The 13,453-nt window shown below is 36.5% G+C and overlaps 1 protein-coding gene and 1 long non-coding RNA gene across 5 annotated transcripts in view; one reads left to right on the forward strand and one right to left on the reverse strand.

Moving 5' to 3' along the window:
- The window catches only part of RORA (RAR related orphan receptor A), a 424,209-nt gene extending 418,878 nt beyond the window's left edge, over positions 1–5,331 (forward strand). For 2 of the 4 annotated variants that reach the window (XM_064157435.1, XM_064157434.1), the window contains one exon: positions 932–5,331. In XM_064157435.1, coding sequence (XP_064013505.1) covers positions 932–1,096 — 165 coding nt within the window. In that variant the 3' untranslated portion in view covers positions 1,097–5,331. The remainder of the gene's footprint in view (positions 1–931) is intronic. The other 2 variants (XM_064157437.1, XM_064157436.1) reach the window with 1 other exon arrangement.
- LOC135182881 (uncharacterized) overlaps positions 1–13,453 on the reverse strand; it is a 14,406-nt gene continuing 953 nt past the window's right edge. The window contains exons 2-3 of the long non-coding RNA XR_010305331.1: positions 13,345–13,428; positions 1–262 (exon numbers count right to left, since the gene is read on the reverse strand). This is a non-coding gene — a long non-coding RNA (uncharacterized LOC135182881). The remainder of the gene's footprint in view (positions 263–13,344; positions 13,429–13,453) is intronic.

A 13,453-nucleotide genomic window follows, 5' to 3' on the forward strand; every position in this document is an offset into this window, starting at 1 on the left:
TCAGGGCCTCAAAAGAGTGATTTTAATGCTGGACTTCACAAAAAGCCACAAAGGTTTTTATTGTAATTTTTCTTCACAATGTTTCTGCCATGCAGAAAACTATTTCAGTTTTGCAGTACACATGCCTTAACCCTCGTGAAATCTCTGCCTGCATAACAATTAAGTTGTTATAACATGTGATACCCAAACTGACCTTCTGTTTCAATCTTCTGTAAGTTCCACACACAGCCTATTTCTTAGCAGTTCTTCCAAACACTGATGCCTAGGGAAAATAAAAGAGATAGTACATACTAAATACAAAGTATCTTTCAAAAATGTTAAAGTGATGTGAAAAAAAAAAATCATCTGAAGAACTGGGGAAGGATTGGCAATTCCTTACACACGCAGTTCCTTTTAGAACTTTACAGAACCACAATGCTTAGCTTCACTCTACAAAATTAATTACAATAAAAGCAGAGTGATCCACCTCAGGCTTTGCAGATTGTCCCCATTTCAAATCCTACCTCATTTAATTAGTTTCCCGGTGTACACTTTGGATACCTTTGTTGGATGAAAGTTTCCTTCATGTGCTTCGATACAAATATTTTAGCCAGTAAGTTCAGGAAGTATCTTAAGTGATATTTTTTAAGCATGTTATTTTTTTCTGGCCTGTTCCTTTTCACCTCATTTGGCATTAAATGAAAAAAGCCTCATGTGCTGTGTTGCTACTTCCCTCCGTAACACAGTAAGGGTTAAAAGTAGTCAGGACTGCCACCTTCTAAGAGAATGACTAAGGTGCATGAATGGAGATCCAGCCATGAAGTACTTACATATCGATCCAGTGTTTACTAGGCAAGTGAGAAAAGCTAAGTTTACATGTTCCTAATAATGTGAAGAACTGGGAGGCCTGATTCCATGTATGACCATATAACTTATGTTCATTTTTTCACAGTTAATATGCAAAGTGTCTACTTTAAGAGCACTGTGTGGACGACATACAGAAAAGCTTATGGCATTTAAAGCAATATACCCAGACATTGTACGACTTCATTTTCCTCCACTTTATAAGGAGTTGTTCACTTCAGAATTTGAGCCAGCGATGCAAATTGATGGGTAAACGTATCACCTAAGCACTTCTAGAATGTCCGAAGTACAAACATTAAAACAAAAGAAAGGAGGAAAAAAAAAAGGAAAAAAAAAAAAGAAAAGAAAAAAAAAAAGAAAGAAAACCAAGACACTTTATATGGCCCTGCACAGACCTAGGGAGCCAACACACTGCACATCTCTTGGTGGTCGGGGTCAGGCGAAGGATGGGAAACAATGAAACAAAGTTGAACTTGTTTTTCTCATGCATATGATTTCCATTATGCCTACAAATATGGACCCTTTTTCTGTCTCAACTTCTCAATCCTTGACCTCTGTTTACACAGACTGAGGGTACTAGTGTCAGAAGGTTGTTTTCTCTTGTAGTTCACTGCCCAGACTTTTGACAGAACAATCAATTTGTTGATCAGAACAGAGTTCACCTAGTAATCGGCGACTGGTGTGCATTGCAGAGATTCCAGCATCAGTTTGCACAACTTGCTCATTGTTTCATGAAGGACGATTTTTTCACCTACCACTGTTTGCCAGTAGACAGAACGGCATGAAAAGGGTCCATAGCAATAGCAACAATAGCATTATAATATATTACAGGGTAAATGGGCATGAAGACTATATATAACAAAAGAGATATTGTTTATATATTGTTTTAATTAATATAAAATGTAGTTACTGGTATAGCTTTTCTTGTTGAATTGATAAGGCACTTTCATTTTGCACCTTTTTCTTTAAATTAAATGCTAGTGTGTTCATTGTTGTGTTGCATGTGCACCAGAAATTCAAGTTTAACTGAAAAAGGTTTGGCAGGTACTGGTACATTGGGAGGTATTTATGCTGCTGTTTTCCATGTTACTTTTAAAGAGAGGCTGGTCATATCCTGAAATGGGTACAAATTTTTTTTAGAGTTGAAAATAATGACAGCTTTCTAAATAAAAATCGGCTTTTCAAGCTGTTAAATTCAAAGGTACTTTTATTTTCAGATCTTTCAAACCTGGATGTTTAAAACCTGGATGTTTAAAATTACAGGCCTAAATTAAAATTCAGGTGGACAAGTCAAAAGCCTCATTTTCAAAGGTGCTGTGTTTCCCTGGTGAAAGTAGGCAATTACAGATCAGTTACAAATGAATAACACAGCATTCTTGAAAATCAGGCTGTTAAATACAGTGTATTTCTGCCCACCCTAAACACAGGTTTGAAGGTGTTTACTCAAGTCTGTATCTACAGTGAAAGTATGTGTGTATGACACAAATGTGGAAGAGAGACTTCTATACATAATATGACATACTTTTTGTACTCCATATCGTAAACAATGTCTTCAAACTCCAAACTCTAGCCTGTCAAAATCCATGGAGGTTTATATTTGACTTTGAAAGATGAGACACTGACCCACGTTCTTTAAGCATCCAGCAGTTTAGTTTCAGGTAGCTGAACAGAGAAGTTCATTGTTCTTATTTAAAAAGAAGCACTTTATCAGATGAGGACAGACTAACAAAGTAAAGGCACACTGTTGCTAGAAAGCACTGTTTTGTACTCTGTATAATGCCTGGAAATCTTAAATCTGCATTCTGAAATTGTGAATCCCATGTTGCGTAATCAATCAATAAGCCTAATCTTACTGTCTTTAATATTTTTAGTTACCATTCCTTTTAGGAAGAATACTCTCTCTTAGCAAATCTGACAAGTAAATTTAGTTCCAGAGGAAGCAGATTCACAATAAATAACATGACAAAATAAACTGTGGCTGTTTGAGCCAGGGGTGCATAATTGTTTTAGATGAGATGATGATGTCTTAACTGTGAATGCCTTGTAGGCCTGCACAAGAAGCACAGGAACTTTCAAAGAAGAATGAGACAGAATGTGCTTCACTGCTTTAATTTCTAAGAATAAACAATCTCTTATGTACATTACAGACATTGAGAAGTAGCAGAAGCGAACAGAAGCACACTAAAGCCTAATCATTTTATAAAGCAGAATCAGATCAGTGGATTATTATAAGAGGTTTATCCTATAATTTGAATGCGTTACCTTTGGGGCCAAACAGACATTTAGGAATTATACCCTTTAAAAATTTTAGTCTGCCATCTCTGTGGTTTGAAAAGAGGAGGAGATGAGTATTGTGTGTTTCCCCTTCGAAGCTGTATGTCCCACCTGCACCCCTGTGAGCACTGGGTCAGAGGAGTGAGAGGGCTTTTGTAAAAAGTCCATGGAGGCAACCTTTTACACCTCCATCTGGCCTGCTCCCCAAGCAGCTGCTCATAGCCTAGTACATGTTCTCTCCAGCCTCACTTTTCCTAGAACCATTGTTTACTTTATTGGAGTATCTGGCATGATATGGTACTTTCATTCTAATGTGTGTTCTTCTTTTTAAAGCAATCCTTTTAACTAACAAATGTTTTCTGAATGTGACCAGCCTTAGGTGCTAGTCCTGTAAAGATCAACTAAACTTAATTTCAGTGTCAACTAATTCATAATGAAGTAAGATCTTAGAGAGTGAGATGTAACTCCTACTTCTGACAGTAAGTAGACTACCAGGCAAAATATTTGGGGATTAATTTTCAGTCATGTATTCTTCTTACCTCTTCCTGATGATTATTAGTACTTTACCAGACATCTAGATGCCAATGTTTTTGTTTGGTATCTAGCTCAGCATATTTCCACTCATAAGTCATTAACAACAGATTTTGCCAGCATTTACTAATAAAATATACAACGATTAAAAAAGTCTTCAGATGGGGCCTTAGCCCAAAGCCCTTTGCATCTGTGATATGAGTTTCCAGGCCAGAAGCTGCTGTCCTTGTAGTCTGTCGGAGCTCCCAAGTACTGGAATCTTGTTAAAGGAGGTTCTGCACACATAGCCCAAGTAACTCGGCTTTCCTGATTACGGTTCACAGCCACTTGGCAAGAGAATATTATCTTGGGGATGTAGAATCAAGTCAGTGGCTGGTCAAAGTGATGGCCAGGTAAGGACCCAGTGCAGCAGAGGAAATGCATTCTGTAGAACCTCTGAGACTATGGCCTGGTATCAGACAATTGACCAAATTTAAATTGGAAATATTTTGGGGGTCAATGGATATTCATGTGATTATGTTCATAATCTGCCCAGTTCACTTCAAACAAAAACATGACAACAGCTGAACATAAAGAAATAATATATTGGCTTTGAATGGGCTGTTTACCTTGGATGTTGCAGCTATCCACAGAGATGTTGTCTGGCTTTCTAGGAAAGAGCTACAGTACTAGGCTGTTGTTTGAATAAGCCAAATATACTTTAACATCTCCAGCATTGTTTGACATTTTATGGAATTATGTGAAGAGGGAGGCTGTTTTTAAGTTTGGTTGTTCTTTATTAAAGCTTATCTGTCTTAGTTATGGATACCAAGATATCTCTGTGTGTATGTGCACCTGTGTGTATGAGAGAGAGTACATTTGTGTGCGCACATGAATATATGCGTGGGAATGTGTGAGTGGCTGCTTCTAGGCTGTTAATTGTCAATGGAATAAAGAAAATGTATTCAAAATACTTAAGTCAAAAATAGGTGGAAAAAAGATTTATTCTATACAAAGCCTTGTCTGGACCACTTTAGAGAGACTTCTATTTTTTTAACCCTTCTATAAATGTTTGATGGCACTTGAAATATTCCTGCAATAAAATGTGATTTGTGTAAACATTAAAAAAAAAAATTTTGTAATGTGAAACAATGGAAGAAAGTAATGTAATTTTTCTAAAAAACTTTAAAAAAAAACAAATGAACGAACTTTGTATTATTTTCTTGATGGAATTTGTCTATATGTCTTTGGAAAACTTTTTATTTCATTGAATGTGCCATAGTAGAGGTGCGTGTTTGTTTTCCTTTCTGGTTTTGTTTTTTACATTTTAGATTAAAGGAATAGCTGTGTTCCGACATTCCAAAATGCAAGACGGCATAGCAGTCACAATTAAAAGGTTTGATTAGTAAGCTTCAATCATTGTTGCTTTTTTTGCACATGTTCTTCATTCCTCTACAGTGCAATATGTACATAGCGCACTTGCGGGTGTAACCTTGATCCCTCAGGGAAAAATACATATTTGTACAGGATTTTTTTTTTCTTTTTTTTTTTTCTTCCTGCTAAGGAATGTCGATTAAATCACTTGTCTGTTGTTGAGGGGCAGCCAGATAATAATCCTAAACCACTGTCACAAAACATTGATTTTGTTTAAATTTTGTGCCCTTTTATTATTTAAAAAAGAAAAATAAAAGTTATTTTATGACAGTTCTTTGTGCTGATTGGTGAAAAAAAGGGTAAATAGATAAGCACCTTAAGATTGACTTAACTGTGAATGACAATCCATCTCGTTATCAACAGATGCCCTATCATTTTGGAGCTGGGGTAAGAGTCAGAAATTAATGTGCTCAGGGATCTTCTAAAACTCTTCAACAGGGTGGCCAGTACTACTGGTACAACAAATTACTTTTTAAAACACACGCTAGTTTTTCTCCCCTTCCCTCCTGCCCCCCCGGCACAAGAGAACTGGATTATTTCCTATTTAACTAAATACTCTACGGGTGCCTCATTCTCTTACTCATTTTTGCAGTTAGCTGGTCTTGGTTTTGTTCAAAACAAAGTACTCCAAACAGTGCAAAGGTTTTGTAATTATATTCTAGAAAATTAATTAATGCTGACCCATTAAATTAATTAAATTAATTTCAGTAACCTCTGGACATTTTTGTGATAGGACTATTTTTCCAGTTGAATTTCAGTGTTATGCAATTCTGGGTTTTCCGTATTTAAATTACTGTCAAAGAAAACAAATCAATTTATGACAGCACAGTAAGAATGAAAAGGCAATGACTAGGTTTCGACAATGACATCACATAGAAAGGAACATACATCTGCAGGAATACAAGAACAACAGCACACATTCTCTGTTGTAACAGCATATGCTTCGTGGTAAAGCAAAAAACCTGGCAGGGAAGAAATGCTGAGGCTGAAGACATTTTCAGATCTAGTACATCAACATCAGCAATTCCAAGTGATTACAATGGCACAAAACACCAGGAAGTCTAGGAAGTCTCCAAGTGCTATATGTAGGACTCTGGAAGCCTGCCCAATTAGCCTTGGCTTATGGCTTCACATTCTTTTGAAAATGGAAGCATAGAAGTAAATAAGCAACTACAAACAAAATGAGCAAGATTTCTCCATCAGACTTGTCTGTCGTCTTGCAACAAGCATCAGTTCCCTAGTATGTTAGCTTATTGAGGATTTTTCACCAAGCATGCAGCTTCCAGGTGTTTACTTTTAGGTTGCTTAGCAAGAGGGAAAGCATTTGTACAGTTGTAGAAGATGACTGCCAAGTTTAGCTTGGAATGGCCTTCCAAGGCAGACAACTGTTAGCAAGTATGCTCTCTCTTGGTCAGTTTGTGTTCTGCCATCTTCAGTAGATGAAAATTCCTATTGCCGATTCACAATAGAACCTCTTCCTTACATACTTGTATAGTAATTAAAGATATTTTTAATAGGTACAGTCTGTAAGATGCTCTCACTGTATAGTGGGGTGAGCCAAATTAGAGTATCTCTTTTTGCATTGGCATAGACATTCCTCAGTCTGTACCTAATGAACAAAACAGGTTGCACAGTGTAAGCTGTACAAACAATGTGGGGTTTTTTTCCTCTACACATTCCTAAACTCCCCAATGTAGATAAACTTATAAATGTCAGAAACAACATTTACTATCCAATATCCAAAAATAATAAGCAATTTTCTCTTGAGTATTCAGTATATTACATTTTACCTGTGCCAGCTGATTCAGATTGCACAGAAGAAATATCTTTATTTTCCTTAGCTGGAGAATGATAGCTATTCTTTTTTCATCAGTCATATTTATTATTTTAAAAGTCATCCATGAATATATTTGACTATTAGCCTCCTATTTTCTTTATGCTTAAATATTCCTATCAGTAAATCGTTTGGTGGAAATGAGGGCAAATGCATACAGCTACCAAATACAACAAGAAGAAACAAAAGTTTTTAAATTTAAATGAGTATTTGTTTAGAAATCACTGCAGTATGTGCTTTAATCCTAGTACTGTGATAATAGCTTGCTTACTGGACTTGAGGGGGAAAATACGTAACATTTAGGATAATGTACAGTCTATCTTTGAAACTTTATTCAGGTACTAAATAGAATTTTAACATCAGAATAAAAGCTGTATTCTACCTTTTCCATGTGTAACATTGCTGTTTAGTTTGGGGTGGGTTTTTTTGCCTTTATCATTGGTAGAATATAGCAATAATTTTATAGCAATAAGTAGGCTATCCAAATAAGAAAGAGCATGATAAAGGCTTCAGATCATATTCATGCGTTTATTTCTTCTGCCACAATATTCACTTGTATGTCTTCCCTCATAAAGTCATTATACTTCAAGCTGAACTTCACAGTGAAGTTCAACTTGATATGTGTCATCAGACCTTTCTGTTAACATGTGCATGTTTTTTGTGTTCTTTTGTCCTTTCGGTACTTTTTTTCCTACAACTCCGTGTTTCTCAAGCTTTCTGAAAGCACATCCTTCTGGGCTGTGTTTCTTCATAGGGCTCTCTATTGCTGGAAATTAACTTTCTTTTTCTCGAGCAGGGAGTGTGAACCAACTGGTGGAATTTCCTAAGTGAAGGAACCAAGTTGCTGGTAGCACTTAGTAACTCCATGGCCATTACAAACACTTGCAGCCAACGACAGCCAGCTCTTTAAGCTCTTCCATGCTGAAGGGGCTGAGCTGTACAGAGGCTGTGGGACAAGTTCCCCTGGCAGTGGAGCTTATCTGCAGCCAGCACAACCACCGGTTCTGTGCTGGAGAACTCTTATGCTACACTTCTCATAGAACCCCAGATACATTTCTTTCCAGAGTGTTCTGATAACAATCTAAACACTTTGGCAACTTTCAAATTGTTGTGACTTTCAGTTTGAGAAACACTACCCTAAATTTCCCCAAAAAGTCTTAATGTAGATGCACAAACTTTACAGGAACTTGCAATCTGTAATGCTTAGCTATACCTAATGCAGAGAATTCATAAGCAATACAGTGAATTTTATTTCACAAAAAGGCATGCGTACTGTACACCTTTCTAAATCCAAAATGCTCCTCATTTCTACACTGATTGAGAAACAAGTTACCGAACAGTGGTCAATATTTGAATGATTAGGACATTAACTGGCTGCTTCTTTATATGTAACTGTATTGTCTGCCTGCTCCTTTTCTGGAGATGTGTTTTTGTATTGGATGTTTGGGCCAATGGGAGGCTTCAAGCTACAATGTATTTTCCCAGATTAAATATATTTAACATATGACAAACCCCAGACAAGGCTTTTTAAAATGTATAAAGAACTGCAGTGTTAGGTGGTTTATTTGCAAACTGTTTTCAATGTTGTCCATTTTTATGGCACCTTTAACAATATTCTTGTTTCCAAAGTACAAAAAAAAAAAAGGTTAAAAATACTCTAGCCATAACTGAATGTCAAGCAATAAAAACAAATGACTTTTTGTGCATAGATTTAAAAGAAATACAAGTTTTAGACATCTGCATGTAAATGCAATCTCTTGTTTACTGCTTTCTTAAACTTGAGCAACTGATTCCTTATTTTACTACTAATTTAAGGACTTGTAATGGCCTGTAAACATTTTATCTTGCTCTATTCTTTCAACTCTTAACTTTGTCTCTGCTTTGGAGTCATAATATTTAATGTTGTTCTGCTCACCTCTATACAGTTAACTTTTTGCTTTCATTCTGTATAGATAAAGTTATACTATAAACAGCCTACACAGTGCAAATATTTATCTGTTTATCAAATACCACATTATGCTGTATAATATCTGTTTTACTATATAATCTATTTTAGACATAGCTGTTTAGAACTAGAGTGTGCTATTTTTGTGTTTTTCTGATGTGTGGTGCTAGATAAGTTACTTTTGTGAACAAAAGCAAACAAACCCCTTTTATTCCTAGACAATACCACCTTTGGGTCTTGTTAATTTCACTGAGTATAACTATATATAAATATATATATATATTTGTGTATATATATATACACACACACACACACACCAACATATGCCCAACAAGTACCTGTATCAGAGTACAAGATTTGGGACATGGTTTTCTCTTTAAATGCATAGTGTCATTATATAAATTATTCTATAGTATATTTAATAAGGAGAAAATTACTTCACCAGTACAGATACTTGATATCAAGTGTAGATTTTTTTCTACATGATTAACATTAGTAATTATTAACATTATTAAAAACATTCTGTCCATCTTATCTTTTTGGTTACTAAAACAGTCTGCCTGTATTGTATTAGGAAAAAAAGAAAAACATCTAATCTGCCAGTATGAAGTAATTGCAACATGCTGTCTGAAAGGGAGGTAGTTATTTGGCTTGTTGAGAGTTCTATCCTGTCGTTACATCTGATATTTATAGATGTTATTCTGCTGGGTGCCTTCCTCCCTCTTGACTTTAAATAGGACCTGTACACACTCAAACTGCAGATGTTACTAGGCCATGCCTACACACTTAACTCCATTTACTGTAAATAGGAATTTTCTGTAAATCTTCCATGATGGATGGCTAAACTCAGTCCTTGGATATGCTTTAGAAATCATGCATGCATATCCAAGGACAGTCATTAGCAACTAAAGTTAATTAAGAAGTGGAATTGGCAAAGTTTTGTCAGGTCTGGGGGTTTTGTTTTTATTTTTCATGTACACCTTAATTTACCTAGTCGCGTACCCTTAAAAGTGTTCCTGTCCCTTGTTCCTTTCCATTCTAGATACAGTTTTCATGTTAATTCTTAACAACTAATGGATATCAAATATCTAACTAAGGAGGTAATTAACCTTTTAAATATTTATTAGAATTTTTCTGTAATATTACTGAATTTATAAGATCTTTAGCAAAGATTTTTGAGCAATTTATTAAATACAATGTTTCTGTTTACTGCACTTTTTGATAATAGAAGGTAGTGAATTTTAAAGCCATGGTTCTTGGCTTCCATGCACTGCTTTTATACCCTCAATACAAGGAATATATATATATAAATAATTTTTTTTAAACAGCAAGCATACTGTTGTCCTAAAAAGAAATACAAACTTTACTGCACCATGGGTATATTTTCATAAGTGGAATGTTTAACTGCAAACACTATCAGGACAATTATTAAAACCTCTTGAAGCTACAATCTTATTTAAATATAAGCCATGACAATTTTATTTTCCCTTGTTGATTTCAGTCACCTTTTGATATTTTCAAAGATAAAAGGACTTGCTCTTGAATTTGTATGGACTAACATACATGTAATGCCAGGAACACATTCTCCCTATTGTTTTAATTAAAATAGTTTGATGTATTTATGCAAAATCATTTGGTTGACATATATTCTCCCTGTTTACTAAATGATCAATGGTAATACCACCTTAATAAATGCTGATTACAAATATACATCCATTTGAAAAGTAAGCACATAGACTTCAAAAACCTCGCTGAGTGATCTGCTCAAATTTCTGTAAATAAACACAGGCTTCAATACAACTATACTGTACATGTAAATATTTGCTGTCTCTTATGTGTACAGTATGTAAAAATTCCTTTTCTAGCCACAAAAAATGTAAGCCATCAAGAGGAATACTAAAGTGGTATTGTACTAAACCTTTGCTAATGATCTTTACCCAATCACTTCACTTTTCACGTTCATGGACCTTTCCAACTCACGATAGCCTGCTTATATTCGTTTGTTATTTTACTCAGTCCCAAAAAAAAGTATTTTGATTCATTTTGTAAATATGACTGTAAAAATAAGAGATTTAATGTTGTCTTTTAAATACTCCAATTTTCATTCTAATATGAATGTTGTTATATTGTACTTAGAAACTGTACCTTTAATATTACATTACCTTTATTAAGTGCATTGGACACATCGATTTTAGATGTGCTTTATGTACTGTTATCCTGTAATAAAACTTCAGCTTCTAATGGAAAAAAATCTGTCTGACTTTTTTTTTTTTTGTCAGTAGCATCTTCTTTGTTTTTCTGAACTGCAGTTTATTAAGTTCCTTAAAGAATGCATCCCTCCAAAACCAGGCTGTGCTTACAAGCACGTGTGTCAGAGATACTTAGCACAAATACCATGTAATCATAGAAACTTTTAGGGTGGAAAAGACCTTTAAGACACCAAATCGACCACTAAACCATGTCACTAACCAACAACATGTACATGTATTTTAAACATCTCCAGGGATGGTGACTCTACCACCTCCCTGGGCAGCCTGTTCCAATGCCTCACCACTCTTTACATAACGGAATTTTTCCTAATATCCAACCTAAACCTCCCCTACACACAGTTTCAGGCCATCTCCTCTCATACTATCACCTCATATTAGGATAAGAGGCCAACCCCTTCTCCCTCTAACCTCTTTTCAAGCAGTTGCAGAGAGCAATGAGGTCTCCCCTCAGCCTCCTCTTCTCCAGACTAAACAACTCCAGGTCCCTCAGGTGCTCCTCATGACTTACTCTCCAAATCTTTCATCAGCTTTGTTGTCCTTCTCTGGATACACTCCATTCATTCAATGTTTTCTTGTAGTGAGGGGCCCAACACTGAACACAGTATTTGAGGTGTGGCCGCACCAGTACTCACTGGTTTAGTCACCAGCGTACAAGGGACAATCACCTCCCTACTCCCGATGACCACTCTATTCCTTATACTGGCCAGGATGCTGGTGGCCTTCTTGTTCACCCAGAAACATAGCTGGTTCATGGTAAGCTGGCTGTCAACCAATGCCCCCAGGTCCTTTACCACCAAGCAGCTTTACAGCCACTCTTTCCAAGCCTGTAGCATTGTATGGGGTTGTTGTGACCTAGATACAGGATCTTGGCTTTGTTGAGCCTCATACCAGTGATCATCTGTCCAGATCTCTCATAGAGCCCTCCTGCTCTTCATCAGATCAACACTCTCATCTAATTTGGTTATGTGGCAAACTTAATGACGGAGCCCTTGATCCCCTAGTCCAAGTGACTGATAAAGATAGTAAACAGAACTGGCCCCAGTACCGAGTTCTAGGAAACACCATTTCTGACTGCCCACTACACCACCATTCTTTGAGCCCAGCTACCTAACTAGCTTTTTACCTAGCAATGACTGCAAAGTTTGGCAACAAGGAAACAAGACTCCCAAGCACATTTTAAGTTCCCCTTCTGGCTAACAAGAGCTTTAAGCTTCCTGTTCTGTATTAAGTGCAAGACACAAGAAATTTGGCTGAAGGCCTTCCCACAGATTTTTTCAAAAGTACTGCTTCAGGCTTGAGCTAAATGAGGCTCTGGATAACAAAATACAAAGTTGCAACTCCATTTTGCTGTGCTAACTTTGGGAGCACCTGAATGTCAGTAGCCTGTTTGGTCTTATGACTTCGGGCACATAAAATTTTACTTCTGCACCTACACAAATACTTAAGTCTTGAGAGAGGTTTAACAGCTCAGTATTTATGCCTGATCATGATCTAGAGATAAGTATGAGCATTCACATTTGAAGCACTGTATCTGGAAGAAGCCTTCACCTACAAATCAAGTATGTTACTGTTTTTCTGGTTTGTCTTTTAATGACAGTGATTGCTTTCTTAGAACTGCAGCACTAATTTCAACAGCAGTTCCACCACTAAACCAGACTTTGAGACACTGAAAATCCAGATTTGATTTTCCCATCCTCAGGACATGATTCCTGCTCAATCCTTCCACTCATTGGAGACTTTCTAACCACCAAGATCTAAGTCAGGCAACAACTATATAAACAGTATGTTCAATATAAAAAAAGCAGGAGTTCTTCTATAGCAAGAGACAAACTGAGGCCTCCCATGCCTCAGGGAAGTAAACTGTAGGCTAGGTGGTGGGTCTGACCCCCCAATCATTTCACACCTCCGGAGGTAACAATCAAGGCCACGCAGAGCCAAGTTGCACATATCCATGTCCAAACAGCTTTTGAATATGCCTACAGATGACGACTGCACAACTTCTCTGGGCAACCTGTGCCAGCGCCCAGTTACCCTCACAGTGAAAAAGTGTTTCCTTATGTTCGCATTTGTCACAGAAAGATCACACGTACGAAGTAGTGGCATTAAGAAAATTAAAACCAAACAAAAAGCACTACAAATTTTAGAGAGATGCAGACTGAAGTAGAATTTAACCTGCCACATTCTCAAGCTGAGATAAATCTGCTAATCACGTGGCTATGTAACTGTTAGCATACCTGAGTTTTGAAGTAAGATTACTCCTATCTCCAGAACTGGGCTCTGGCTGGATTCAGTAGGAAGACAAAAACCTTTCCACTTATCTGAGATTGAAAAAAAAAAAAAAAA

This window comes from Pogoniulus pusillus, chromosome 17, assembly GCF_015220805.1.
Source record: "Pogoniulus pusillus isolate bPogPus1 chromosome 17, bPogPus1.pri, whole genome shotgun sequence".
Taxonomy (NCBI): domain Eukaryota; kingdom Metazoa; phylum Chordata; class Aves; order Piciformes; family Lybiidae; genus Pogoniulus; species Pogoniulus pusillus.